Source organism: Phodopus roborovskii, unplaced genomic scaffold (genome assembly GCF_943737965.1).
Source record: "Phodopus roborovskii unplaced genomic scaffold, PHOROB, whole genome shotgun sequence".
Lineage (NCBI taxonomy): Eukaryota > Metazoa > Chordata > Mammalia > Rodentia > Cricetidae > Phodopus > Phodopus roborovskii.
The window spans coordinates 10,284,731-10,312,045 of record NW_026125281.1 but is presented as its reverse complement, the minus strand read 5'-3'; the positions used below and the strand labels follow the sequence as shown (position 1 = coordinate 10,312,045).

General features: G+C 37.8%; 1 protein-coding gene across 1 annotated transcript in view; it reads left to right on the top strand.

Moving 5' to 3' along the window:
• The window catches only part of CUNH8orf34 (chromosome unknown C8orf34 homolog), a 315,486-nt gene that overhangs the window by 276,300 nt on the left and 11,871 nt on the right, over nucleotides 1–27,315 (top strand). Inside the window, exons 11-12 of the mRNA XM_051197032.1 lie at nucleotides 8,250–8,297; nucleotides 18,573–18,666. Of these exons, the coding sequence (XP_051052989.1) occupies nucleotides 8,250–8,297; nucleotides 18,573–18,666 (142 nt within the window). The remainder of the gene's footprint in view (nucleotides 1–8,249; nucleotides 8,298–18,572; nucleotides 18,667–27,315) is intronic.

Here is a 27,315-nt window from a genome sequence, read left to right as displayed (position 1 = left end):
GCAAGAGCTTTAGACCACGAGAGGAAAACTGTGCTGCATCAAAGAAACACTGAGAAGCACACGAGGCCCACGGTCGAGGCCCTGTCTTCGATCATGTTTCTTTAGGTTGTCGGATCTGGCATTACTTCATGGTTTTGTCCTTAACATGTTTACTCTACTGATTACTTTGTAATTCTGCACCAGTGAAATGAATCCATACCAGGTCTGTTTCTTCAATACATCCTACATTCTTTTTGAGTTAGACTCACAATAAATGAATTTTTAAACGGAAGTTTAAAACTCAACTGATAGGGTCTGGACAATGGTATCCACAGTTAGAGGAATATGGTGACATAGAGGCCTTCCATATACTTTCCCTCCCCCCCTCCCCGTATTTTATCTCGAAGTTTATGAAATATCCCTGATAATGACTGAACACTCTGCCTGTTCTGGAGAAAACTTCATTATAAGCTCTTCTCAAAATGGCCCTGGAGCTGGTGAACCTAAGGCCTAAGGAAAGTTTGACTGATTTCATTTGCTTAGCTTTATTCATACATCTTACCTTTAGTGTAATTTTATTTACCTATGATCCAGTGACAATTCCATTCCATAAAATAAATGAAGTCAGTTTTAAATTTCTGCCTCTACCTTGTTTGTATTCAGATACAAATTTTGTTGTTGTTTCATAGACATAAATTCCTATGCCATCCCCATCTCTTACCATTAGAAGCTCCCTGATTCTGTCATTTTGAATTTTTCAGACAGCTACAGTCTTCATCATTGTACATCCTATCCAAACTCTCTGCCATTTTCTCCATTAAATTAGAAATGCATTTTCCCTGTAATAGTCCCCATTCCTTCAACACCAACTGTGAAATGAATCAGGTGCCAGGTACTCTGTGCCATCGATGGTAATGAGGGGAGTATGTCCTTCCCTGGGGGAGATTCAGTGGTGTCCTTATACGAGACAAAGGCCATTCTGTCCATGTACCATGAGGGAACCATATGGCCAAGTACACATATCTACTTAGAGCTTCAGATGTAGCTGAAATATAAAATTGATCTTTTTGTTGTTAAATGCAAAAAGAAATCAGAAATAGATATTAAAATAGCAAATACAAAATTAGGTTTCTATGTCTATGTTAATAGGATATATGCTTTCTTAAGTTCAGAGAAATGTCTGGTGATATTATATACCTGTAAAACAATACAGGTTAAGAACTCTGGGGACAGGAGCCTTGGTATTTTAGGAGCTTTTGTATCTCATGTATCAATTTTCCTCCACATTCAAATTTGAACCTCAGTTCAGGAAGTAAGTCACTTTAGCCAGTTGGTCATTTTGCAAAGCACAGGTTAATTTAATTTTAAAAGAATACAATGTGTATTTGGTTTGAATTATGAGGTTCACATTCATATTTTACTGACCTCAGAGAGTTTATCCAGGTACTTTACAGATTCCAAAGTGATATCTATTGATTTTTTAAAAGCCTAATGAAAGAGTATTTAAAAGCTTAAAGATTTCAAACATTAAAAATTTAAATTGCCAACTGGTTTTTATGAGGTCAGTGTTATAATTAGGTTACCATAATATTAAATTAGAACTCTGAGAGGGTTCTTCCACTTCTGGAAATATGAGTGACATTTACCACTTTATACAAACCAAGGGATTGGGGACATGGTCACAGGAATAAGACCACTAATAAGCAGAGCTTGATAAGATCTCATTCTAAGGCTTTAAGGATTACACTTGGGTCTCTCAATTCTGTCTACAAAATATAGTTTAACATCAGGAACACATTTCTGTTTATTTAGAAATATAGCATGTCATAAAATTAAGTATATATACAGAAAAACCACTTGGATCACGTTTTTGTCTCAATTGGTCAACACTGAGAAAAAAACAAAAACACAAAGGTTAAGAACTTGACCTTTACCAGATAACCATGCCTCAGTGGGCAACATCCTGAAAATAACCCTCACCTCCCGTTATAGACCAAGTCTAGTCTACGTTTATAGAACATAACTTTCCAATGTAAAAGGTTTCTCTCCTAGTATGCACCTGTGAACTCTGGAGCTGACCTTAGTCTCTTGAGCTTTGTTACAGCACATGCCTGCTAAAATGTATAGGACAGTTCGTGAGACATGCCTGGTTTTCCTATCTGCCCTTTTGTTTTATTTGTTTTAGTTTCTTGCTTCAAGTTTTGTAGTCTCCACATAGTCTTCTTTGCCTATTTTTAATGTTTCCTACTGTATCTAAAATCTCGTCTTCTTAAAATGACCACCTTCTTAACTTTTTAAAAATTTCTACCTCAGAATTATGCTATTCCCTCCTCCATCTTGTGAAATGTTTCAGTTAGAAGAAGATGGCTGTAAAAACGAGTCACATCTCCCTGTGCTGTCCCTTCTTTGACCTAACATTCATTGGTGAAGATAGTGAGGTCACCATGGCCACCATACCCCCAAGTATGGAGTCTCTTTGCTTTACCTGACTTTGAAGAAAGTCGAAGCATTTCAGTGCTTTTCCTTACTTGAGTAGTCACTTTTGAGAAAAGAGAAACGAGGAAATATTATAAAGCTTTCAAAGTTGAACATTCTTAATAATAGTCATTATTCTCACAATTACTAAATGAACTCTTGAATATGACATCAAAAACTTGGAAGAAAAATGTAAATTGTTTTATTCAAATTTAGAAATTGGTTATATGCATAGAGATCGACTGTTTTGCCACCCCTTTAAATCTTTTAATTAATTCTTACATTATATATATATATGCATATATATATATATTTACTATATATGTTCTTCCCACATGTATGTATGTGCATGCAATGCCCATGTAGAGAAGACATGAGGGTACCAGATGCCCAGAAACTTGACTTTCAGGTAGTAACATGTATGTGCTGGGGACTGAACCCAAGTCCTCTGAACAGCTCAAGTGCTCTTAACCACTCAGTTAACTCTCCAGTTCCTGTTTCCTTCTTGCTTAAGGGCAATTTAATCAAGCGTATTGAATCAAGCCTAAACTTATTCCTTCCCAGAAAAGACACATCCTGCTACACTAGTGACCCTTAAAAGCAGAGTGAATCACAATAGTTCTGTCCTAACAGCATCTGTTTGTTGTTTGTTTTTATTAGTTGGTTTTTGAGGTTTTGTTTGTTTGTTTGCTTTTTGTTTTTGCCAGTAGAGTATTGTCTCTACGGGATGAAGGGGTCATTTGTGGGAAAAGGTAGTTCTGAGATAATTCGTAAAATTATGGACACATTTTCCAGACATATATTTTATACTTGATGTGAAAGAACTCCGGGTGAATTTACACAGAAGCAGCATCTGTTCATACACACAAGTGTGAAAATTAAACCGAGTTTAAGTTACTAAATGCGCCAGGGAGACTTTCGAAGCCTCTGAGCTCACTGAGGTTTCCCAGGTGTGGACAATCTTGCTCTTAGTTTCCTACTAGTCAGAACAGATATTATGGAGTATTGTCTTGGACAATAATAGGTGCTGACCACAGGGTCTGCCAAGTTCAAAAAGGTGGATTTCACTCTCTCCTGCTCCTGTGGAGATGGCGTATTTATCCTGTGTGATGATGCAGTTGGAAAGCAGAATATCAACTAGGCCCTGATACACTGCTGAGAGCTGTCCATGGGACAGCTGGACACATGTCAGTTCCCGGTATCCTTGGTGCTCTTCCTTGTAATTCTCACCATTTCTTGGGTTTGTTCTGTTGTGTCTCAAACAAGATTCTCCTTACTTCTGAGACCTCCTCCTCACGCAGCTTTGTTAATAAGCTGATTCATTAAGTCTGCAGAACTAAGTTTGAAAACAGTCGCAAACTCTGCCTTTTGTCCCCTTGCACAAATGCAGTGACTGTAACAGTTCTCAGCACTTCAGCTTGCTCGGTAGCAGCCTAGCAAAGCAGTGCAAGCCTGGATGCTTTGTCCTCTTAGCTTTTTCCTGTGGCATCTTGATATTCCACGTGTCAAAGAACTTCCGTGCTCGATGCAAATTGTGTCTGTCCGTTCTCCCCTGTCAGGCTTTGTATAAGTTCTGGTTCAACTATTTGTCCTGACACCCACAACTGTCTATGACCCCCGCTAAGGGCTTGACACCTAACTGGAATAAATGACGATGATATTTTACGTTCTGTTTGTGTTTAGGAATGGCTTCGCCAATCCCATTGACTTCCTCTCCTTCTTAGAGTGGCAAATAACCCAGAAACTTCTTAAGAGGGCCTTCTGTGCTAAAATTGTTATTCAATTTTATTTGACTAGTGTGGGAAGAAAGAACATGTCAGTAAAGGAGATCATGAAATTTTCTTCAACAGAAATTAGAACCAGAGAGACCTCAGACATATACAGGTATAAATAAATGCCCCCTAATGGTCTATATTTTGTCCAAAAATTTATAGTAAGAAATGGATAAAACATACTTATGGATTGAAGCAAGATATGTATATGAGGGTTACAATGCAAATGGAATAAAAAAGCATAAGTTTAGTTCTGCAACTAGAATATTCTCTATTAATGAGGATTTTTTAATGTAAAGTATCTAACATGGTGGCAAAGGCCTCCTTTCCTAACAACTCATGTGATCTGGAGCTACTTCATCATCCCAGCCTTTCTCCCTTCAACTTTCTCTGAGTTCGCAATGTATTTTTAATCCATATTTAAAATATTTTAAACTCAACTGTGATAATATTACAAATTCATGATAAGTGAAACCATGTTTCAGGAAATATCCTTTCTTGTTTTTGTTTTTAAAGGCCCTTTTGTCCCCTCACATGCCCCTTTGTGCCTCTTTTCTGTCCCTTTTACCCTCTTTGTTTTTCAAGGGAAATTGCATTTGGATAGTTTTGATCCCACTCTAAAAGGTGATTATCAAAATATTATGCCATTTGGATGACTTGATGTTTAAAATACTAGTCTTCAAAGCTAAGAGAATGTGGACTGAGATGGATAGATTTGTGCTATGAAAGTATTCTATTTCCTTAGCCCCCCTGGTACAAAGAAGGAGAGACGCCTCCTTTGGAAGACTGAATAAGCTGTGACAGACCCGGAGCCCAGTCCTTCACTGGGTTCTTCTACTGACTCTAAAATTCAGAGCCCCCTCCTCTTGTCTTTGCCTCTTGGCCATGGGCACATTTGTAATTCTTTCTGCCAAGTGTTCATGTTCTTGTTTTATCAATTAGACACTTTACTGCACTTTAAGGTACTATGATGACCATTAGGGTAGTCACCAATGTGATTACAGGAAGTCGATTTAGGCACCCTCTATACTATTGCTAGGAATCTTAGCTGAAGCTTGGCATAAAAACACCAAATAATACAATTAAAAAATGGGGTACAGAGTTAAACAGAGAATTCTTGGCAGATGAATCTCAAGTGGCTAAGCTACACTTAAAGAATTGCACAATATCCCTAGCTATCAGGGAAACGCAAATCAAAAGGGTTGTGAGATACCATCTTATACCCATCAGAATGGCTAAGATCAAAAACACTAATGACAGCCTATGTTGGAGACATTGTGGAGAAAGGGGAACACACCTCCACTACTGGTGGGAGTGGAAACTTGTACAGCCAGTTTGGAAATCCGTATGTGGTTACTGAGAACATTGGGAATCTACCTCATGGTCCAGGTATACCACTCTTGGGCATATACCAAAAGAATCATGCAATCATACCATGAGGACACTTGCTCAACTATGTTCATGGCAGCGTTATTTATAATAGCCAAAATCTGGAAACAATTAGATGTCCCTCCACTGAAGAATGGATAAAGAAAATGTAATATATCCACACAATGGAGTATTATTCAGTGGTTAAAAAAAAATAAAGACATGAAATTTTTTCAGGCAGATGGATGGAAATAGAAAAATCATCCTCAGTGAGGCAACCCAGAACCAGAAAAAAAAAAGGCATTTTCTCACTCATATGTTGATATTAGATGTAAAGAAAAGGATAACCAGGCCTCAATCTATAGCCTTGGTACATGGAGAAATCTAAGAAAGAACACATGGATTGCTCCAGTAAGGAGAAATAGATGAGATCTCTTGGACGAACTGGGGGTAGAGAGGTGAGGGGGGGATAGAGGATGAGAACACGAGGGATTGGGATGGTCTAGTTGGGGTAGGGAAGGAGGGGGAGAGCAATGAAAGAGATATCTTGATGTAGGGCTCCATTATGGGGTTAGAGAGAATCCCAGGGTCAGGGAAGCTCCCAGGAATCCACAAGCATGACCCCAGCTAAAACATCCTTCTCATGAACAGAAAGGCATAAGTCCTTCCCATTTCTTAACTTGCCTGCTTTAATTCTGTGTGGGCCTCACAAAGATGATTTTATATTGGTATTGTTAGCTTTGGCCATCATTTGCTATGGCGTGGACACTCACGATTGGAAGAAGCAAGGGTTCCAAGAAGCCTATTTATTGTATATTGACACTCCATCATCAGGAAGATCCTCAGTCACTAGCAAATCTTAGCAGAAGACTGGAGTCATCCAGACAAATTGAGAAAACCATTGTTTTCTAGATGGAAAGAATAAAACCCAATCTCTTCAGGGAGCAGCTTGGAATTCCGAAATTGTGCCTCAAATCTTCCAGTGTTCCAAGGTCTGTCATACAGGCTTTACATAGTGGACACTTAGCATATTCATCATCAAAAGCAAATGCCATATTGTCCTTATTCCCCTGGTAACTGAGGGGAACCAGAAGGAAGATAATTAGCCATGAAAGAGACACGCTGGAAGGATGGACAGAATTCATGGGCTAGTTGTTCAACTATGAGGGATTAAGTGTTCAACTTGGACACTCAAGTGAAATTTCCTCAGTTTTTAGAGGACTCACATGAACTTTATTTCTCCAAATAGCTTATAATTTAAGAACACAGGACTGCCCTAACTTTTTCATTTCTGCTATTGTTTTGTCCCATCTCTGTTTGGTTTTCAAGACAGGGCTTCTCTGTGAAGTCTTGACTGTTCTGGAGCTCACTCTGTAGACCAGGCTGGCTTCAAACACACAGCGATCCTCTGCATCATGAGTACTGAGATTAAACGTGCTAACCTACCTTTTTGACTGTGCTATGTATTGAAATACCCTGCAATCTTAGAAGCATTTGGAGACGTTTAAACTGCAGTATATTGATTTTTATGTGTTTATACTAGCAGGAACCATGATGCGGGAAGGAATATTACCATATTGATCTGTACTGTTTCAATTGTCAGTAATATCAGCCTGTTCCTCCTAAGTTAATTTTCATTTCCTCATGAGTATGCTGCCTTTATTTTCCCAAGATCCTGTTGTTCAGAATGTGAAAAAAATAACCATCAGAGCCCAACATTCAACCACAGACCCCTGTTTTTAAAATGAAAGTAAATTTAATTGTCATCGATAAATTATTTTTAATCGTCATAAATGCCGCCCCAGTGAAGCTTTGATTAGCAGCTCCTGGGTTCATTCATTTCACTCCCCTCTTCCTAGTGTCAGCTTCTCAGTATAGCAAGTTGGTGTGAGGATGCCTCGTCCTTACATTGCACTAAAAAAAGCAAACAAGCCGCAACAGTCCAATGAGATAACATATATAGCACATAGAAGGGCTCTTGAATAAAAACATACTGTGAAAACCATTTTCAGCTTCATTCACAGGCACTTAGCTATCTTTTAAACACATACGATGACCTAGAATTCATCAACTTAAGACATCATAGAACTTTCAAATAACCCTGCCTACGTGCTATAAAAATATAGCTTATCCAGTCGGGTGCTTTAAATTTTAATGATCTCAGCCTCCCTGGTTATTAGTGTTTGGTGATGGATTAGCAAATGACTCAAACGACGGAGCCTTGGCTGAGCACAGGCCACTGTGGCTAGAAAGACTGAAAGCAGAGAGTAAAAAATTAGTAATTTGTTCTCCTTTCATAGGATGGTCTTAAGTCTAGATGTTAGATCTACATGAAAATTTATATCTCGTGGGATGGGTGACTTCATGTATTTTTAAGAACATACAAAGTTAACAAGGGGAAATTTCATGAACATGCCTGGCCTTTTCTCTAATATTTAATAAGCTACACTGACTGACTGACTGACTGACTGTTTACTTGAACTGAAATATACTTCCCAGACATGTCTCTGTTTGGAAGAAATGCTATCTCTTTCAGAGAATCTGACGTTGTCATGGGCATCGTCTATGCAGGCGTGGGAGCTCTCTGTGCCCTCTGCAATGTCGTATTGTTCCTTCTGCCCCTTTCTGACGTTTTCATCCTCTGTTTGCCTCTAGAGAGAAGACTCAAGTGGAGGACACCCTTTGAAATTCTACATGGAAGAAGTGAGTTTTCAGGGGACCTCACAAATGTAGCATGCCATCAGTCTGTCATGTGAGAGGAAACACCCACCTGGGCTTTTCCCATCTATCCTCTGGGCTCCTAATGCACGTCTGTTCACTGGCCATGTTTAGAAAAGTACAATAAACAGTGTTATCAAAATTGCTTTTTTTCCTTTTTGGTAAAGAGATACTTCCTATCCAGTTATCCTGAAAATGGAGGAGAGAGGCCATGATCTTAGTGCTGTCATACGTTTTCATTCACAAACAGTTGTTGATATACTAGTAAATGAGAAACATATGTTTTGTACTAGAAATGAGCAAAAGAAAAAAGAAAGAAAGGTAGGGAGAGAAGGAGGAGGGGAGGGAGGGATTATTCATGTGGAAAATGCTTATCATGGTGCTATTTGCTGTATCTATTAAATTGTAAGGCACATTCTTGGAAAATTCCATAGATTCTTGGGTTTATTTGTGAAGATACCAAAGAGTGTTCTGTATCTCAGAGCTGTGTACGACTGATAGTCATTTGGAAATCCTCAGAACTTCTGCAGAGCCCTTGAGACCTGAGACAAACCCGTGACACCCATTAAAAAAGCAGTGTTACTCTGGTTCAGGAATTGGACTTAATATATGGAGTGAATGTTACTTCTAGACAGGAACCTACCTGCTTCTGCCCTTCTTCCTAATTCAAGAGTCTGCTCAAAAGATTTCAGATCTCCTGAGCGTGCTGGGTAGTTCCTATCAGGATGGTGCATGGGTAATGAAATTCTCACTCACTTCGAAATATCACTAGGAGAGGAATGTGGAATGCCTTTTCTCTATAGGTTTGCTCATCTATCCAGCGATAAATGAACCTTTTCAAAAAGCACATGGAGTAATGAGTGACAGGAAATAGCTGGAGAGATATTTGGGTTCACAAGCATCAAAATAAATGGTCCAAACCAAACGTGGTAAGATTGGAACATGAATACTAACTTTCAATTTAGTGAATGTGTTGCAGAAACTTAGAATATATTTGAACAATTAATGTCACACACAGGGAGGACAAAATACCAGTAGAGTAGCCATTTGGTCACGTAAGCTCTCGATCCCAGACTCACCATTTGTCGATGGGCTGAAGGAGATGTTTCCACATAAAGGCTGGATGCTTCCTCTTTCTGGTCTAATGCTGTGAAAGGAGACTACTGAGGGGTATATGGACTTTGGGCTACATACCAAGAATAGGCGTGTTAGAGTGAGTTCTCATTAGAAGTGCTTTGAAGGCTTGGGAATCCAACCAAGGACTCACTCTTATTGCCAAGCTTGCTAAGGTCTTGATGAGTTAATAAATACCCTAAGCTATGAAAAGTAGTTCTTTCTAGTATGGTTTCTAGAGACTAAAATCATGCATCGTGGAGGCCCTTCCCCCGATCTGCATTCTAGAAAAAGGATAACTTCATTAATGCACTGGAGTTTGGTGTACTCATCTGCTCTCAGTCATATTTTGTTTGTTTGGGGAGTATAAATCTCTTTCGTTTATGAGAGTCATTACTGACTCTCCCTGTGTGCTTTACAAGAATGTGTGAGCCACCCAGGGCAGACGTCGCCTGTCTGTCACCATGCTTCATTATTGCAGGGACTTTTTATTTCCCATTGGTTGATGTTTAGATGCTGTCTATCTAAACATTATCATCACAGTAAAACTGCACGGTGTTGATTAGTAACTTATGAATTAGTTAGAAGGGTTGCTTTTCCAAACTTTTATGTATCTGGTCTTTGGGAAGTATACATTCAAATTCTCCACTGGGATCTTGTTTACAATGTGAGACATCAAATGGCATTACTTCCTAATTTTTCTTGCTTGGGCTTTTATTTCTTTTTTTTCTCTTCAGGTTGTAAAATCAGCAAAATAAACAAACAATAACAGTGTTTGTGAATGTTTGAAGCACTGGAATAAAAAGATGAGCTTGTGAACATTTGCTTTCATTTAGCACACACTAAAACGCAAATAAACCACATTGCTAATGCTTTAATATATTTAACATTTCTTGTTAAACTTTTAGCAACTCTGAACAGATCAAAGTCTCTATTCTTTTGTTTTGTCTTGTTCCCTTTTGGTGGGATTGTTGGTTTTTCTTTATTTATGTATTTATTTACTTACTTACATCATGAATTATAACCAAGCGACATTAGGCAATTGTGTTGTGATCTAAACAGAAAAACTGAGGCAATATAATCTCCTTTAAAATTAAGCCTAAAATTATTCTATATAATAATAAGCCTAATCTTGCTGGGTGTCAGTGACTCACGCCTTTAATCCCAGCACTCAGGAGGCAGAGGCAGGTGGATCTCTGTGAGTTCAAGGCCAGCCTGATGTACAGGGTAAGTTCTAGAACAACCTCCAAAGCAGTACAGAGAAACCCTGTCCTGAAAATCCAAATAATATTAATAATAATATATAATAATAATAATATAATAATAATAATAATATATAATAATAATAATAATAATAAGCCTGCTCTTATTCTATGTAGTCTATGTTTAATATATTAGTTCTGTCTAGCATTTGGCTTTTCCTTTTAGGTGAGGAAAGAGTTAAGGTAAGTTCTCTTTGTGCAGGCTTAGCTATTCTCTAGCTCATTATTCTGACCATGCTGGCCTTGCACTCACAGAAATACGTCTCCCTCTCCCTCCCAAGTGCTGGGATTAAATAAATACACCATCCAAATACACTAGCATTTGGATCTTTGAGCAAATAAAACTAAGACACTTTATGGGTCTGCTTTATGGGATCTTCAAAAAAAAATCTCTGAAAGTTAAATTCAAGAAATTGCACACTTTTCGCATGTGACTCACTCGACAACTCAAGGAGGAATAAGGTCAAGATAGCAACATTTTATTGTTTACAGTCACAAGACTAATGGTTACTCAATAAAGTGAATCTAATAATGTATCACTTTTAAGTATTTCTAAATCTTGTCATACCTTTTATAAAGAAACCAATGTACTTGAAACAGCACGTTACCTAGAGGAATATGTGCAATAACAGAGTGCCTTTGTTACCGATGGAGGATGTGGGGTGGACATAGATAGCTAAGGAGCAAGCACCTGCAAACTCAACAGCCGAGAAGCTACAGAGAACTTCAGACTCAAGTCAACAGTGCCTGAAACTTTTCAGTCTCGGCTTCACGAAGGTGGCGATGGCCAGATGACAGAACAGCAACAGCACATGCAGTGTGAACTCACTCCGGGTGACAAGTGGCAGCGTTGCTTGCTGGCTCTAACAGTGTCAGCCAGGAAACACAGCACTGGAAGCATTCAGACTTTCCCGGCTCTTGGGCTTGGCTTGCCAGATGCACTATCTGAACTAATTCCATGCAACACTGCGGCTCTGAATCTCTTTTTACAGCCATGTAGGCTTGTCTGGCTTCCTCAGTTTGGCACTCTGTGACCCCAGTGTTAATGACCTTCCAGCTATATTTCTGATTGGAGAAAGTACATTTACTTATAGAAAGTTAATAATATACACTTTGTACTTCAGATGTACCAGATCTTGGAAAATCAGACTACTATTACCACCATTGCTTATTCCCTGTAGGAAACTAGACACTGGCACTATGTTTTTCGAAACAAAATCCTATTTTGCCTTTAATATTTGACATTTTCTGTCAAATAACAATTCTTCAAAAGCTTATGGTCATAGCTCTCATAGAAATACAGAAAGAAGTCAGGGCTGGAAAGGTAGTTCAGTCACTGCACTGTTTGCCTTGTAAGCAAAAGGGCACTTTCCATCCCCAAACCCATGTTAAAAAACAAAACAGCTATAAGAGATGTAGGAAGTTTATGTCTGCATAACTGGGGAGGCAGTGGCAAGCTTGATCCCTGGGGCCAGCCTAGCCTGTTTGGTGAGCTTCAGGCAAGGGAGAGATCTTGTCTCAAAATGATAGTGGATGACACATGAGTAATGACACCTGAGCTTGTCATCCGCCTCCCTCCCCACACATGAGCACCTCCATATCCATGGGCACATGAGTGCGCACACACACACACACACACACACACACACACACACACACACACACGTACACACATAGAGGAATGAATGTTAAACTAACAGTTTAACAAGGGAGCAAGTTAGATATTATAGCCATTCAAAAGAGAACCCATTCCATATAAAAGGGCAAATAAGGAATGTTCAAATGACATCATAAATAGATGCAAAAGTAGAGAAATTAAACCCATTCCCATAGGCTAACGATCAATTGCATTTTCAATGGATGCAGTTTGCATCTACACAGACAAGAATCATTTGTGGTATCACTATTTTCTATAACGTACACAGTGTTAAAGAGCAGAGGTCAAAGGACTCACGGAATCAAGAGACTAGATGGGAATACTGGGGAAATGACTGATTTTTCATGGACTAAAATCATTTTCATTCTTTTCTCTGGGGAGGAAGTCATCAAGCAGAGCATTGCAAAGTGCCATGGCGTGCTCACACAGTGTTCAACACAGAGAAGCAAACAGCACAGACTCCCAGTGCCAAACACAGAGCAACAAATTTCTGAAATCGTTTGACATCATTTTGTACTTCTCTCTTTCTCTTTTACAATTTATCACATTTTCTGTAAAATTGTTATGGTTTTTTCTCCTCAAATCCTATTCATTAAAAGTTACAGCTCCCAGACTTAGTTAATTCTCTCTTCTCATTTTTTTTTAATTGCCTTTTACAGTTCCCAAACAATTGAGCTACAGAGACACTATTAAAAAAATTAACGACTTCAGACTAATTATATAAGACATTTTGTTAACAAGTGATAAAAGGTAGTATTAGCTTTGCTAACTTAACTGTATAAATCACTTAGAGAAGATTTTTTACTTTAATAGACACATAGAATTAATTCTTTGTCACTAGAAGCCATTTATGAAATATATCTGGAGCAAAGTGATTTCATTTTATGTACATAATGCTTTAAAAGCATTACATGTATTTATATCATGCATTTGTGTATAGATCAAATGACAAATTTCACTTTTTTCTTTCCATCATGTAAGTCTTAGGGATAAAAGACAGGTCATCAGGCTTGGTGGCAAAAGCCTTTTTCCACTGAGCTAACTCTCTTGCTAGTCTTGCGTACAGCATACTTTAGGGATCATTGCTCTAGAGGGATTGATCCTGTGACTTGAGATTTCAAATGAAACTGAAGAAGCCCATCTTAACAAAAATTGTCAGTATATTATTTACATGTCCATACCCAAGGGAAAGAAAGGTTTAATTCATAATGAAGATGCTGAATTCAACAAAAGACGCTTTTTTACTTCTGAATGTACTGAACTTCTGTGGCAGATGGTCATAAGTCACTGATTTACAGCATTTGGGGAACCCAAAAATAAGCGACACATTGGAATAACAATACTGCTGGTTTATAACGCTCTTGCCCTGTGAGCAAATAGAAGGATCTGTTGATTCAGGACTAGTAGCTGTTCTCCATGTGGTCCGTGTCACTCATTCCCACCATTCTCGGTCCCTGGGTATTTGCTGTACTTATGGAAAAAATACTTTAGAAAAAGCTTGAGTGGCATTTCTTGGAGAAGCAGCCCCAGGAGCTTGCTCTTGTGAACTATGAGAAACAGTTGTGCTACACTGGGATGTAGCTTAATATCCTGTAGAAAATTTTTGAATGAACTTAGCAAGGAGAGCATGTCAGCCCTTGTTTTTGAAAAATGTTGAGGATTTTTCACTTCTTGAACCCATCACAAAGCATTATAGGCAGGCTGATGGGTGAGCTTCAGACATGTGACACTCTTGCCTATCCAAGACTGGGGCCTTCTATTTCTAGCTCTAGGCCAGGGAGAGCTAAACCACAACATTAAAGTCATCTAATAGTAATACTCGCCTTGTCTTCATGATACTGTGTCAACAGTGTAAAGCTCTCCTCAAACTCTGCTCAGCCCTGTTCTGTGTCTGCTTAACACTACGTGTAATAAACCAAGACCAGTCTAAGGTTCAGGGTATTAGGATAGGAAGCCAATTGGTGGTATTGTTTAACATCTTGAAACCCTGTGGAAAAATCACAAAACTGACTCATTAGTCATATCCTTCCTTACAAGAATGGATTTTAATATTTGGGAAAAGAAGCTAAACAACAAAAAACACTTTTTAAAATTAATAAACATTGTTTTCCTTGGTTACTTTGTAGTTCTGTTTTAATTGAGGAGCCCTAGCCTTTGATTTCTCCTTAGTAAACTAAAATCATTTTCCATTTATTTCATCTTTAAACATGGGAGATTGCATGATCTGCTTTTGGAATTTTCAGAAATGTGGTTTTTCCTTCTTTGTGACATGAAACATTTTGAAATTGTTTCTACACACACACACACAGGGAATTTGAAACCCAATATTTTCATATTTGCACAGATTCTTTGGGTAGTTGCACAAGGCAAAGTCTCATAATTGACAAGAATTTTAAAATTAGATTAAACCTGAAGAACACATTGGTTTCCATGTAAGTTGCACATTCTAAGACTGTTCAATTTGTTTTTGTGCTAAAATCCTCACCTAGGGTCTTTCCCCTTCACCGTTCTGAAAGAGTTGGGACCTAGAAGTGGCCCACTTGTAAAGTGCCAGGCCTTATGTAAACCAACGCCTTCACCCTCTCTATCCTGTCCTAAGAGGGGTGATACAGTTTGAGTCTGCAATGTCCACAGACTTGTGTTTCCAATGTTTTGTGTGGGACTGGCTGGTTTTTTAAATCTGTGGTCTTTAGGGTATAGGGCTGTTGTGACAGAAGCAGGACACCAAGGGGACTTTAAGGCTCTCCCTATATGTGGCTGCCGTGTGCATCTTTGCTTTCTGGCCTCTATCACATGGACGGCCATGTCCTTAAGTTTCTTCTGGGAGGTATGTTGCCACAGCAACAGGAAGAATAACTAACACAGAAGGGAAGTTCTAATTCCTCATCCCTGGGGCACAGATATTTCGCCGTGAAACCCAGTCTCATTTGAGAGGAATGTACATTTCAATCCAACACACAGACTGTTTTTAAGAGTTGATGGTACAAAAAAACTCAGGCTATTATTTCTTTAATGAAAATCATTTCCAAAATATTGCTTCTTGTGCTTCAACTATGTTTTAGTTATAGTGCAGTTTTAGAGTCACAGAATTATTTCAGCCACAAAGCAGAGTACCTTTGTTTCTTCTACCCTGATTCCAGCTAGTATTAATGCCTCACATTATTATGGAATACAGTATGGAATATTTGTCTCAACTGTCCCATTGTTGGCACATTAGTAATGCAATCTATAAGTTCTTCAGATTTCCACGAGATGAGTTTTGAAGGGGAATTTAGCACAAAAACAAATCTGCTTTATTCCAAGATCCCATGAAGGAATCTACATTACATGTTACAACTTATTGTCTTTAGCTTTATTGCTTAGAACCACAAATACTCTGACTCAGTGTATTCATGAAAAAAAGAAACCCATAGCATTATAATCCCATTTCTATTGTTTCCTATCCAGGATATGTAAGACCAGGTAACCGATTGGCTGGCCTTGATTGTTGGGCTTGCAGTGGTGTTTGTCATTTTTCTTCCCATTTCTAGGCCTCCTTTTAAATTTCCTTTTAAATTAAAGTCAGTATACATGACTCAGAGTTGGAGTTATTTTCAAGTGTAAGGGCAGAGTGCCCGTAACATGAAAAATAAATGACCCAGGATAGATATTGGGGTTCAACCTGAAGATCAGGGAAGCAGAGGAGCCAAGTGATCAGAGAGCTCTTACCTCTAAAAGGGCTGGGGTGTTTCTTATTCTCAACATTTCTGGAGAATGGATGCCTCCTATTCCCAGCGTGGCTGGAGAGTCAATACTGAGAGACCTTGCTCCTGTCTTATATACCCTGCCTAATGCTAGGATTAAAGGTATGTGATCCCAGATCCTGAGGTCATCTTTGTGTGAGCTGTTTCTCTTTAGGACGGGATCAATCTGTGTAGATCTGGCTGACCATGGATCTACAGAGCTTGATTTATCTCTTAATCTTGAATTCTAGAATTAAAGATGTGTACAACCACTTTCTAGCTTCTGGCTGCTGCTGGGATTAAAGGTGTATGTCTGGGTCTTATGGGTTATGGCTGACTTTGCTTTCCTTGGGCAAGCATTAGTAAATAATAAACATGTGTGTATATGAATTATCCAAAGCCCTCCTGTATGATCATATTTTCATGCACTCACATTCTTTTGTTAGAACATTTATTGTTAGTAATAAGGATTCATAGATTTTTATTTCATATTGTGGTTAATAACCCAATGTTGGTATATATCCATGATAAACTTACCAATTAAAGTACAACTCCTCTATGATGTCCATTTACATTTATACACTCCAGATATTTCCAGAACGACTTGGTCAGCATTTTATTTATAACCCTTTTAAATGTGTGGTCCTTTTACCTTGGATGGATTTGCATACTTTCTCCATTGCCCATCCCAACAAGATTCCCTGATCTTTTCCACTGAAGCCCATGAAAGTTTCCATTGCAGCTGGTTTAGTTTCAGCCAGTGTGCAAGGTCATGCATTTACTATAATACCTTATAGTGCCATTGTGCTACCTGGAATTGTCCCCGTTCAGCATTTCCCCTTTCCCATATTCCTGAAAAACTATGTGCTTTGGGAAAGTCTACAGAGGGACTGAACACCTCCAGAATTTACCATCAAATCAAGGGTTTGTGCATGTATTCACCATTCATGGAAGCTATCTTAAGCTAAATAAACATTGTCTAGCACTCCATGTTTCTTAGAACTATGAGAATCAAGTTTTAGTTTTTTAGCATCTGTCAAAACTATATAAAGAAAGTAACCTAAGTTGGAGGAAAAGGACATTAAAAGGGGAGAAAATAAATGAATTTCAGAGGCCAAGCAGGTGAACTGACATATCTTATTGGTGTTTACATTTTAGTAGTTTTTTAAACTAAAACATATAAAAGATTTAGGGATTTACAAATAATATTCCTGTGTTTTGGGGGGATGAATTTACCCACTCTGGCTCTTTGGCTCTTTTATTTATAGTGTTCTTCCTCTCTATTCTTATTTTCTCCTACATAATTGCTTACTTGGTATGTCTCTATTTTGTGGCAGATACTCTTCATAGCTTCTTGGAATGTTTAGTTAAAAAAGTTACCTGAGCCTTTAAGGAGTCCATATTATTAGTAAGGCAGGAAAGTATGAATGGGTACTTGCTATACAGTAATTTTTATATTGATCTATTAAGTCCACAAGAAAATTGAGAAGGATATTGCCTTGTAGGGTCAGGGAAAGCTCCCAATTTAGATGGTGATTAAGCCTTGAAAGAGGGTTGTCATGTAGGAGAAATAAGGAAGTCCAGTGTTAATACCTTGTTACATATGATGATATTGAAGAGCTGCCAGATAATTATAGCTATAAATGTAGAGGTGTGAGGAGACTGTAGGAATCAGAAATCAACTTGAATTAGATTTTATCCATGGAATGATGTGTCAGCCCCAATCCCCCCCCAAAAAAATTATAAGCAAGGAAATGATAACGCTATACAATATCTTTCAAGTCTCACCCAGAAATGACTGATAAGGAGATCTAGAGAGTGAATGAAAGTTGGCCCTTGAAATTTCACAGATGTCCATTACTGCAGATAGGATGAGAAATGATAGGTTATGTGTAGTAACTGACAGAAGGGAAAAAGTAGATGATAAATATTTCAACTGAAACACAGAACTGAAGCTCAGTGGGCTCATGTGCATCTGCAGTCCTGGCTGCTCAGGAAACTGTGTAGTCGAATCCTCCCAACTCAAGAGTTTGAGGCCAAACTAACTAGGCAGTAGGAAGAGCAAGAAAGGAATGAGTGAATAATGAGGGAAAGAAATATAATAATAATCAAGGGAAACAAATATCAAGCACTCCAATGTTCTAAAAGGCATTCATGGTGTTATGCTCTTAAAGGCACCTCTTATCCAATTTTATCTTGTGCATTTTGTGACAACATTTCTAAGGATGAGGGTCAAATTTTATATAAAGCATTGATTCAGAAGGATCACAGTCTATATTTAATTCTTATTGTCTAAATTTTACTAAAGAAGAATTTAAAATGACTTTAGAGTAAAGAGATTCATATATATGATATGAAAAGTAATTTAAGCTGAGAATATGTTTCTGCTTCTTGGCATGTCTTATGGCTTCCGATCATGCAAATTGTGGAAGCTAAAGTGCTCAACCACATTAGTGTCTGTGATATCAACCTAGGCATTATTCTAAAATAATCTTTTCTCTGACAGGATGAGTCTTTGAAGCAATTGCAGGTGGTACATCAACCATGGCTCTTGCCCAGCGACACAGAAAGTGAAGGCATTGAAACAGAGCAGGACAAACGTGAGTAAAATTGCCATGTTATGTGACAAATGACTTAACGAATTCCACAATAGCATTGGGTCAGTGTTATCCTAACTGGGAGAGAGTCTGATAAACTAACTTTGAAACGTGAACTTCTTTTTTTGATCTCAACAGGGGGTCATTCAACTAAAATCTTGTATGACTACTATAAGATAGTGTTAATGGGAGTATTTGAAATTTTCAAAATATCATAGGGTTGAGTAATTATTATATGACAAATTATATTTATCAGCTAAATTATGAATAATATGGTCTTAGAATAAGCAGCTTGGACTACAAAAAAATCTTTCTAATTCTGATACAATTACTAAGAACCTGGAGCATGCATAGAAACAACATGCACACACATGTAAACCCATTCCTCTCCCTGTCTTGTCCATTCATGTTTAAGTAGACAGGAGATCACATGCTATTGCTTTTTTCAGTTATTTCACCAAATTCTTTTGAAACCTTCATAAAATTTATATTGGAAAAGAAGCCTTAACAACTGTTGCAGGTTTTATAAAGACATATGACGTGTATAATTTGAGCTACTTTAGCTATCAAATCAAACAAAAGTGCCTGAATTTGGCAACACCGACGTTCTTATAAAATTCCATTTCATAACTGCTTCTGTGTGACTCTGATAATGAACTGAATGCAGGAGAAGGATTCATGACAGCACATTGTTAGCAATCACACATTTAAACTTACCTCCTTTCCCTGTAACCCATGCTTATGACCAATTTTAAGACTACACAGCCAAGCAATAGAAAGGATGTAAAAATCCTCAGAACTTTCTTCTATCTAGGACATATAATACATATCGTACTTTTGCATATAGTCTTCCTAAGCTTCTGAATTTTCTCCTCTTGCAATGAGGTGTAAATTAGTAGTTTCTTCATTTTATTCAGACATTTAACAAGCCTCCACAAATACCAGGAGTGTCGATCAATATGCATCATTGAGGGACTTTGGTACTTTCAGCTGGTTTAATAAGGACAATTTAGATTTTTAAAGAAATGAACTATAATATTATTATAAATATTACTTATACTTATATTGCAGTTTTGATATTGGATAGTTCTATTCATGGATTTTGCTAAGTTATCCATCAATCATTCTAAAGAAGGCCATTTCTAAACTCTTATAATCAGACAGTGGTACCAAAAATAATTTATCTCAGCAATGCTGTACAAGAGGTGACCCTTGACAATGGTAAATTGCTGGGAATAAAATAAGGGTTTAAAATAATTAGGTAGTAGCCAGGTGTTGGTGGTGCATGCCTTTGATCCCAGTACTCAGGAAGCAGAGGCAGGTGGATCTCCTGAGTTTGAGGCCAGCATGGTCTACAGAACAAGTTCCAGGACAGGCTCAAAAGCTATACAGAGAAACCCTGCCTGGAAAGACAAAACAAAACAAACAAAAATAAATAAAATAATTAGGTGGTAACAAGAGCCACCTGGACATGAAATGCTAAGATGCTTTGTAGCTGGACGCACAGCACAGACATGCAAATACTAATCAAGAGTGGCTTCCAATAGCCAGATGCTGGGGCATGTGCAAGTTGGATCCACCAAAGCTCTGGCATCTTGTCCACTTGTGCTCCATGCCTGTGGTTTGAGAGACAGCTCACAACACAGCTAGATCACCTATGTCTGTTTTCTCAGTGAAGGGAAATAGATGGTATAAATCTGTGTGAGCTGAGTAGCCTACTTGGAGCTTACAGCTTTATATGCTCAGGATTTATAAGTATGGAAGAGAGCAATTTCATCTTTCCAACTGTAACACCCATTTCTTGACTTGGCTCTTTATAAATAACATGTAGGTAATGTTATGAAATTATTTAATTTCTCCTGAGACAAAGCCATCATGGAAGAAAGTTTCCAGAAAAATCTCAGCATCTTTGCAGTACTGCACATTTCTAATTGCGTCTCTTTGAAACAAGTTTTAGCTCAAATAGGTTTTGCTATTGTTATTTTTTTTAATATGTACCTGTAAGAAAAGATACTTTAGAACAACTGAAGGGAAATCTTTACAAGTGTTTGTTCTAAAGAAGCAGGCCTCTTGGTTAAAGATATTTCCTCTTTACTCTCTTTCATTAACGAAATTCTAAACTACAGAATAAACAAATTCATGTCTAGAGTTCACATGTATGTTTGGATTTCTCAGATTATAATCCAAAGCCACTAAATAAATTAAGTACAGATGTCTGGGTCTGTAGGAGTTCTGCAGGACCACAAATCTCTGTGCATTGTACAGGACTACAATTTCTGCATTTTATTAAATCCTTGGGTGAATTTTGCTCATCCTTAAAAAAAAATAGCACCTTTTGTAAAGAAAAGTTCAAGGAAATCTAAGTTGCTCTTCTTAGTATTATTCCATATTGGTCCTCGACTTTCTAGATCTTTTGTTCTGTGATCTAGAAGTCAAGTTTGTATGTGAAATATGTGGTAGGAAAAGAAATAATTGGAAGGAGTGGTCATAGAGAGAAAGGAGGGACAGGTCTCCACACTAAAGTTAAATGTTTATAAAGTCAAAGTTGAAATATCGGTCGGCATTCTTTATTTACATCTTGTATTTAAATAAAATATTTCTGTGTGGGGACACTAAGTGCTCTTGGTGTAGTTCATTGAACACGGTTCACTAGGAATTATGAATCCCTAAGTTTCATCTTTAGCATAACAAACTATCTAAAAGCTAAAAGCAAATAAGGAAACAAACAAACTGCCCAACCAAACCGACAAAATGATACATGTCCAAAATAAGCAAGTGCCAGCCAGGCATGTAATTCACATTTACGATGCCAGCACCCTAGAAGCTGCCAGAGGAGAATGCTGAGCTTGTGGCCAGTCTGGGCTACATAGCCAGACACTGTCTCAGAAAACAAACAAAGGTCAGAGTGGTACATAGAGTCTGCGCTATGATGCATTGACACGTCAGAGATGGCTTAAGATTCTAGGAACTCCAAGGAAGTCTGGGTTGAGGTCCTGTTGTCTAAAGCCCATAGAGACACTGTATGTGTAGAGAGGATCGACCATCCAAATCCCAACACCTAAAGAGCTGCCACAGTATGAAAAGCCTGTGACCCCTAGCTGTGGAGAAAGCCAGGAAGTTTGTTCTTTGTGGGATTTGGTTGAAAAAGGAGTTATAGTTGAAAAAGTAGTTATACATACAGAAACAAATGTCCAACTTGAATTTAAAGGTGAACTTCCTAGATTGCTAGGGACCTAAATTGTTGCATAAACTGGACTTTCTTATTAAAACTCATAGGACCTTTTCCTCAATAGACGTTAAGAACTGAGATATTTATAAACCATAAAGCTTTGAAAAGCAACTCTCCACAGGTGAGCTCTCGGACAAGATGTACAAACTTGTCACGGTAGTGCAAAGCTATGCCCATGGGTGGGGAAGGGGTACAACTGTCCCTGATCAGGGTACAAGGGAACAGGAGCATCAAGAAGACTTCATATCAACACCTTGAAGCTACAAAATAAAGCCAGAAAGGGGTCCTAAAAGGCTAAGAATGTTAGGAAAGATGGATAGTTAGAAGCTACCAAGCCATTTATTTTAGAAAGTTGCATGATTTACCCAGCAGTGTTTTCTGATTACACAACAGTGGGGTTATTGTTAACCTAGTTGTTGATGTTCTACTCTTTTTATCCTGTAAGCAAACCATCAGTGTTTGTCTGCATTCTACCTCTGCCATGCACCCTCTGCTGGCCTTTGTACTTTCCAGAGAGAAAATAGACACTAGTTTTATCTAGCATCCCTTTGTAGATGGAGTGATGATTTTTCCAGCTTCTTCTAAGATTGTCTCTTGGGTTTTGGCTTTTGACAAAGTCTCTATAGAGCTTCTCATTATGTAAATCAATATTTCTTTAATCTAATAAGATTTTTGTTTGCTTTTAACCTTTCTTCATTCAAAAACTCTGTTCTTTCTCATTTTTATGTCTCTTCTTTGGATTCCAACATATAATATTCTTGCCAGTGTTTCAAGAATCTCTTCCTTCATCTTTTTCTTTAATATTTTTTGTCCCTCAGAATAAGTAGTCTCAAGTACAATTATCTTTTTCTTCTTTAGAAGAATGGATGATCTCAGTTGACCTATCTTTAAACTCGACTTCCTTCTTATGTCTGCTCAACTCTGCTATTGAGAGTCACTCCAATGAATATGTATTTCAACTCCAGAATTTTTGTTTCATTGTCTTTTATAATTCATATCTCTTTAATGATAGTTTAAATTTATCAGGATATATTTCTCATCTTTGCATTATTTTTTGGTACCACTTGTTATCTGCATACAATAATCCATCATTGATTAAAGCCTTTATCTTGTGTGCCTGTCATCCAGACTTCCCTAGGGAAAGTTTCTATTGACCGCTCCATTTCAGTTTGTAGACCCAGCCTTCTTTGTTTTGTCACATGTCACTTGCTTGGTCTTTTACTATATTATTTTTGTAATGGGCTACAGAAGCTTTGTTGGGTAGCTTGGGTCACAATTAGACTGACATTATCATATATCATACTATTTACTTTCATGCCATAGTGACCAAAACTCCGTAAAGAAGTATTTCAGGAGAGTGAAAAGTTTATTTTATTTTATCCACAGTTTACGGGCTTTTTGTTCACAATGTTTGGCCTCATGTGCTTGGGCATGATATATACTGACTAAGTGATATAGAGGTAGAACAAACTAGAATAACTGTTGGAGCAATGCTAGAACTTAAGCTTTTAATGTGATGTAGCATGTGTGTGTGAGAGAGAACAGCTGTTCACATCTTTGCAGACAGTAGGTTTCAGAGGATGGATACGACCTTTGGTGATCCATCCCCAGTGACCATCTTCTGCCAGGTAAGATAGACCTCCAGAAGTTTTCAGATCCTCTGAAAATAGTACTACCAGCTAGAGGCCAAGCATTTATAATGAAACATAATGTATCATATAGTAGGAATACATCGACTGTTATTAGTTCTACTTATACAGGGACTGTAAATCAGGCAAGGTTAGAGATAGAGACATCAAGTCTTTCCTGGAAGATGTACAGTTTTAGAGATCTATGCCACTTCCTGTGGAAATCTAATCCACTAAATTTACTCCTACTTTCTGTCTTACTTTCTTTTTCTTCTCCATCCTGTGTCTCTCCTTCTCTCTCTCTCCCCCCCATTCCTCCCATCTTCCCCTTCCTTCTTTAACCCTTACCCCTCCCCCTCTTTTTTTGTTCTAGCTATTGTAACCACTTCAGGGAGTTGGTATTCACAACCGTTACCCCTGGTTGTTTTGTTTTGTTGTTGTTTTGTGAGACAGGGTATCTTTATGTAGTCCTGGCTGTCCTGGAACTCACTTTGTAGACCAGGGTTACAAACTTACAGAGATCTGCTCGTCTCTGTCTCCTGCTGTACCACCCCTGCCTGGCCCAAACCTTGATTGTTTTTTAATAAATGTCCTTGATGCATGTTTTATTACAGAAGGAATTTAATTGAAGTAAGACATAGAAGACCACAAAGTAATGTTACCCAAGTGTCTTCCATAGAAGTTAAAGAATGATAATGCTCTAAAGCTGCGCATTTGGAGAGATGACTCCAAACACATTCTATTCCATCTGTGCTTAGATGCTCTGCCTACAATATCCCCATAGTGAAGATACTTACGTTCAAGAGTTGTTGAGCAAGAAATATATTAGTAGAGGGAAGTGAAAACTGTCCATAACTCAGTGCTTTTGTTGAATCATACACTTTTCTTGACCCAGTGTTCTATGGGTTATTCAAGCCTTTAGTTTACCTGTAGGACTGTAAATGATTTTGATGATTTTTGCTGGTATTCTAGTTCTCATGCAAGCTAATTTTTGGTGATGCACATGCCACCATCCAGAAATATTTCCCCTGTTCAGTCATCCTTTTTTCTTCAGCCCAGTTTTTACTCTCAGCAGTAGGAATGTGACATTTCACTAAAAGAGTACAGAGTTAGATAATATCTATCTGAGTCTTAGCTTCAAACAAAATTATTAAAAAGCAGAATAAGTTTTTAATAAAATGCAGTAAAAATAACTGTGGTACTTCCACTTATTACAATGTTGGTGACTCTTAGTCAGTGATGTGTTGAGAAATATTTTAAAGCAATTGCATAATTGTAAATGAACAGACCAAGTACAACCATTGTGCTGGCACAAATGGTGGAAATAATGTCCATTGTTGGGCTGGAGGAAATGATTGTGATATTCTTCTAAAATATTTACACAATAAAATTGTATAGTTCTACAGAAACTGGGTCTACTTTACTGGATTGAGCATGAGTTCCCTTTGAAGAATGGCCATCTATAATTTGCAGACTATACTTCTGTAAGAATAGATGTGCTGGCTTTTAAGACATGTTCATCAAATCTTATCTCCTGAATCTTACCCTTTCACCAAAATGATGGGAAACTCGAGGGCCCCAAAGACTGTTTTCTCATTCATTTCACTTCATTACTACCAACAAAAAAAGACTAGATCCAAGATCCTCTGGCCAGTTCTGATGCTGGACACCCTTACCCTGTGCTTCAGTTATGACCTTCCCTCAATCCCATTTCCAAGGGTTGATTGTGACTCTTTAGATCAGAAGCATATGGGCAGAAAATGGAGTGACAGATTTCTCTGTGTGTGTAGGTATTTTGCATAGTTATTTCTTCCTAGGTAGTCTCCCACGTTTCGACTGTGAAGTATGTGTAAGATAAGTGTGTTAGAGCACCACAGGTGATCACAGTACCATGTCCAAGATGAAGTACTACTGGGTGGGTCTAAGATACAAAAGGGTAGAAGAGGTGTGTACTAGAGCACTGGAAGGTCTAAGATCTCAGAAAGAAATTATCTTAGTGATGAATTAGGTCAGACAGGAGTCAGAGTTTCAAGATGCTACAAACTTTTGGGGTTACTGTATCATTAGGGTTGTGGTGTCACAAATAAGGACTAGAAATTATACTATACATGTCACAGGGGTTAAAGGAGGTAGGACTCCAGTGCTTTGTAATATTGTAGAGGTCATATGAGTTATCTAAGACTTAACCCTGAAAAGAAGCTAATAATATCACAATAAAAATAGCAAACAAAAGATAGAGCTACAAAGATGAGCTCACACAGGGAAAACAGCTCAAACTTTCCAGCAAACAATGGTAGGTGGTTTATGAATATTAAATAAATTATGGAAATAATTTAATCCCACTTTTTGCTTTAAATTTCCTATACTCTTTAGAAAATAATGAAGCTAGCTGGTAGATAAGACAATTTCTTGAGACAACAGTTTCTAAGTTGCCTGGATAACAAATGTAGTGAAACCAAAGACTTCATTTCAAAACTTAACATTGAGCCATGTAGCTCCTATTTTTATTTTAGGACATCCAACTGATTCTTCTACTGATTAAAGCTCCATTTAAAATGTTTGTTATAGTTACATATCTAGTATGCCAAACATAGAGGATTTACTGTCAAAGTAGTTACAGCCAATGGTCTGTTGAAAGAAGGCAATTCCAATGTCAAATTGCATGCCTCTACCATAAACCTTAGTGTTGAGCATCACTTTGATTGGGAAGAATTTTTTTTCAGTTTGTAGAGGACAAATGCCCATGAGTCACACACATAGTTTCCTTATGTGGAAAGCCTCTCCAGGTTTGTGGTGGGAATCTCATGTTATGAAATGTTAGTTCCTAATGCCCTAGAAAAATTAAAGGCAACTTTTAAAAATATTTAGAACTTAATTTCACCAAATATACCGGTCTTAAGTATAACAGAAAAACGTGTCACATTGCTCAACAATATATAACTTTGTAAGTTTTAAACTACATGCTTCCCTTATTTAAACCTCTAGGTCAGTTTTACAGTTGTAAGAATCATCAGAAAAGATGCATTTAAACGAGAAGACTGAAATGACATTTTGCAAATTCTTTCAGCTAGAATCTTTTATGGAGTTGGATTTCCTAATCTAAAAATAGGAGCTACATGATCTAATGTTTTAGTTTTGTTTTTTATATATATAAGCTATCAAAGTTATAAATGAATAACACATGTGTTTAATCCTTTTACCAAACACTTTGTGTTTGTCTTGGAATATTCTTATCTTTGCGCTATATGTGGCCTGAAACTGCAAAATAGTGACAATAAAGTGAAAATAAAATCTAGTTCATTTGTTAGCATTGATGAGCATACTTTTGGGACGAGGTTTCCCATCAGATGGAGCACATTTTCACAAATGTGAGTGATGCGTTGCCTGGTTAGAAGAGAAGCCCATCCTGGGGGTTATGGATTTGAGCCTTGGGTTTTCTTTTACTGAAAAGACTTGAATATATTCATAGCAGCTGGACTGTTTCAGAATCCTCTCTGGCTCCTTTAGCTGCATGAACTGGTCACACGTGCATAAATCATACACTCTTAGGCATGTTTGTCCTAAATTAGAATGCTAGTTAAGATCTTCCAGCATAAATCCCATGAGCTCTACAGCCCAGATTTACCAACTCGGACAGCCATTTCTCTGACCCTTCAAAGTAGACATGTGTATGCTGCGGATCATCCATGTGCTTGGCTTAATGGACTGGAGATGCTGGAAGAGGTTAGATTATTTATGGTCATCGTTCTCCACCACTGTGCAAAGTTACAGATACATATCTGCAACATTAGTGAA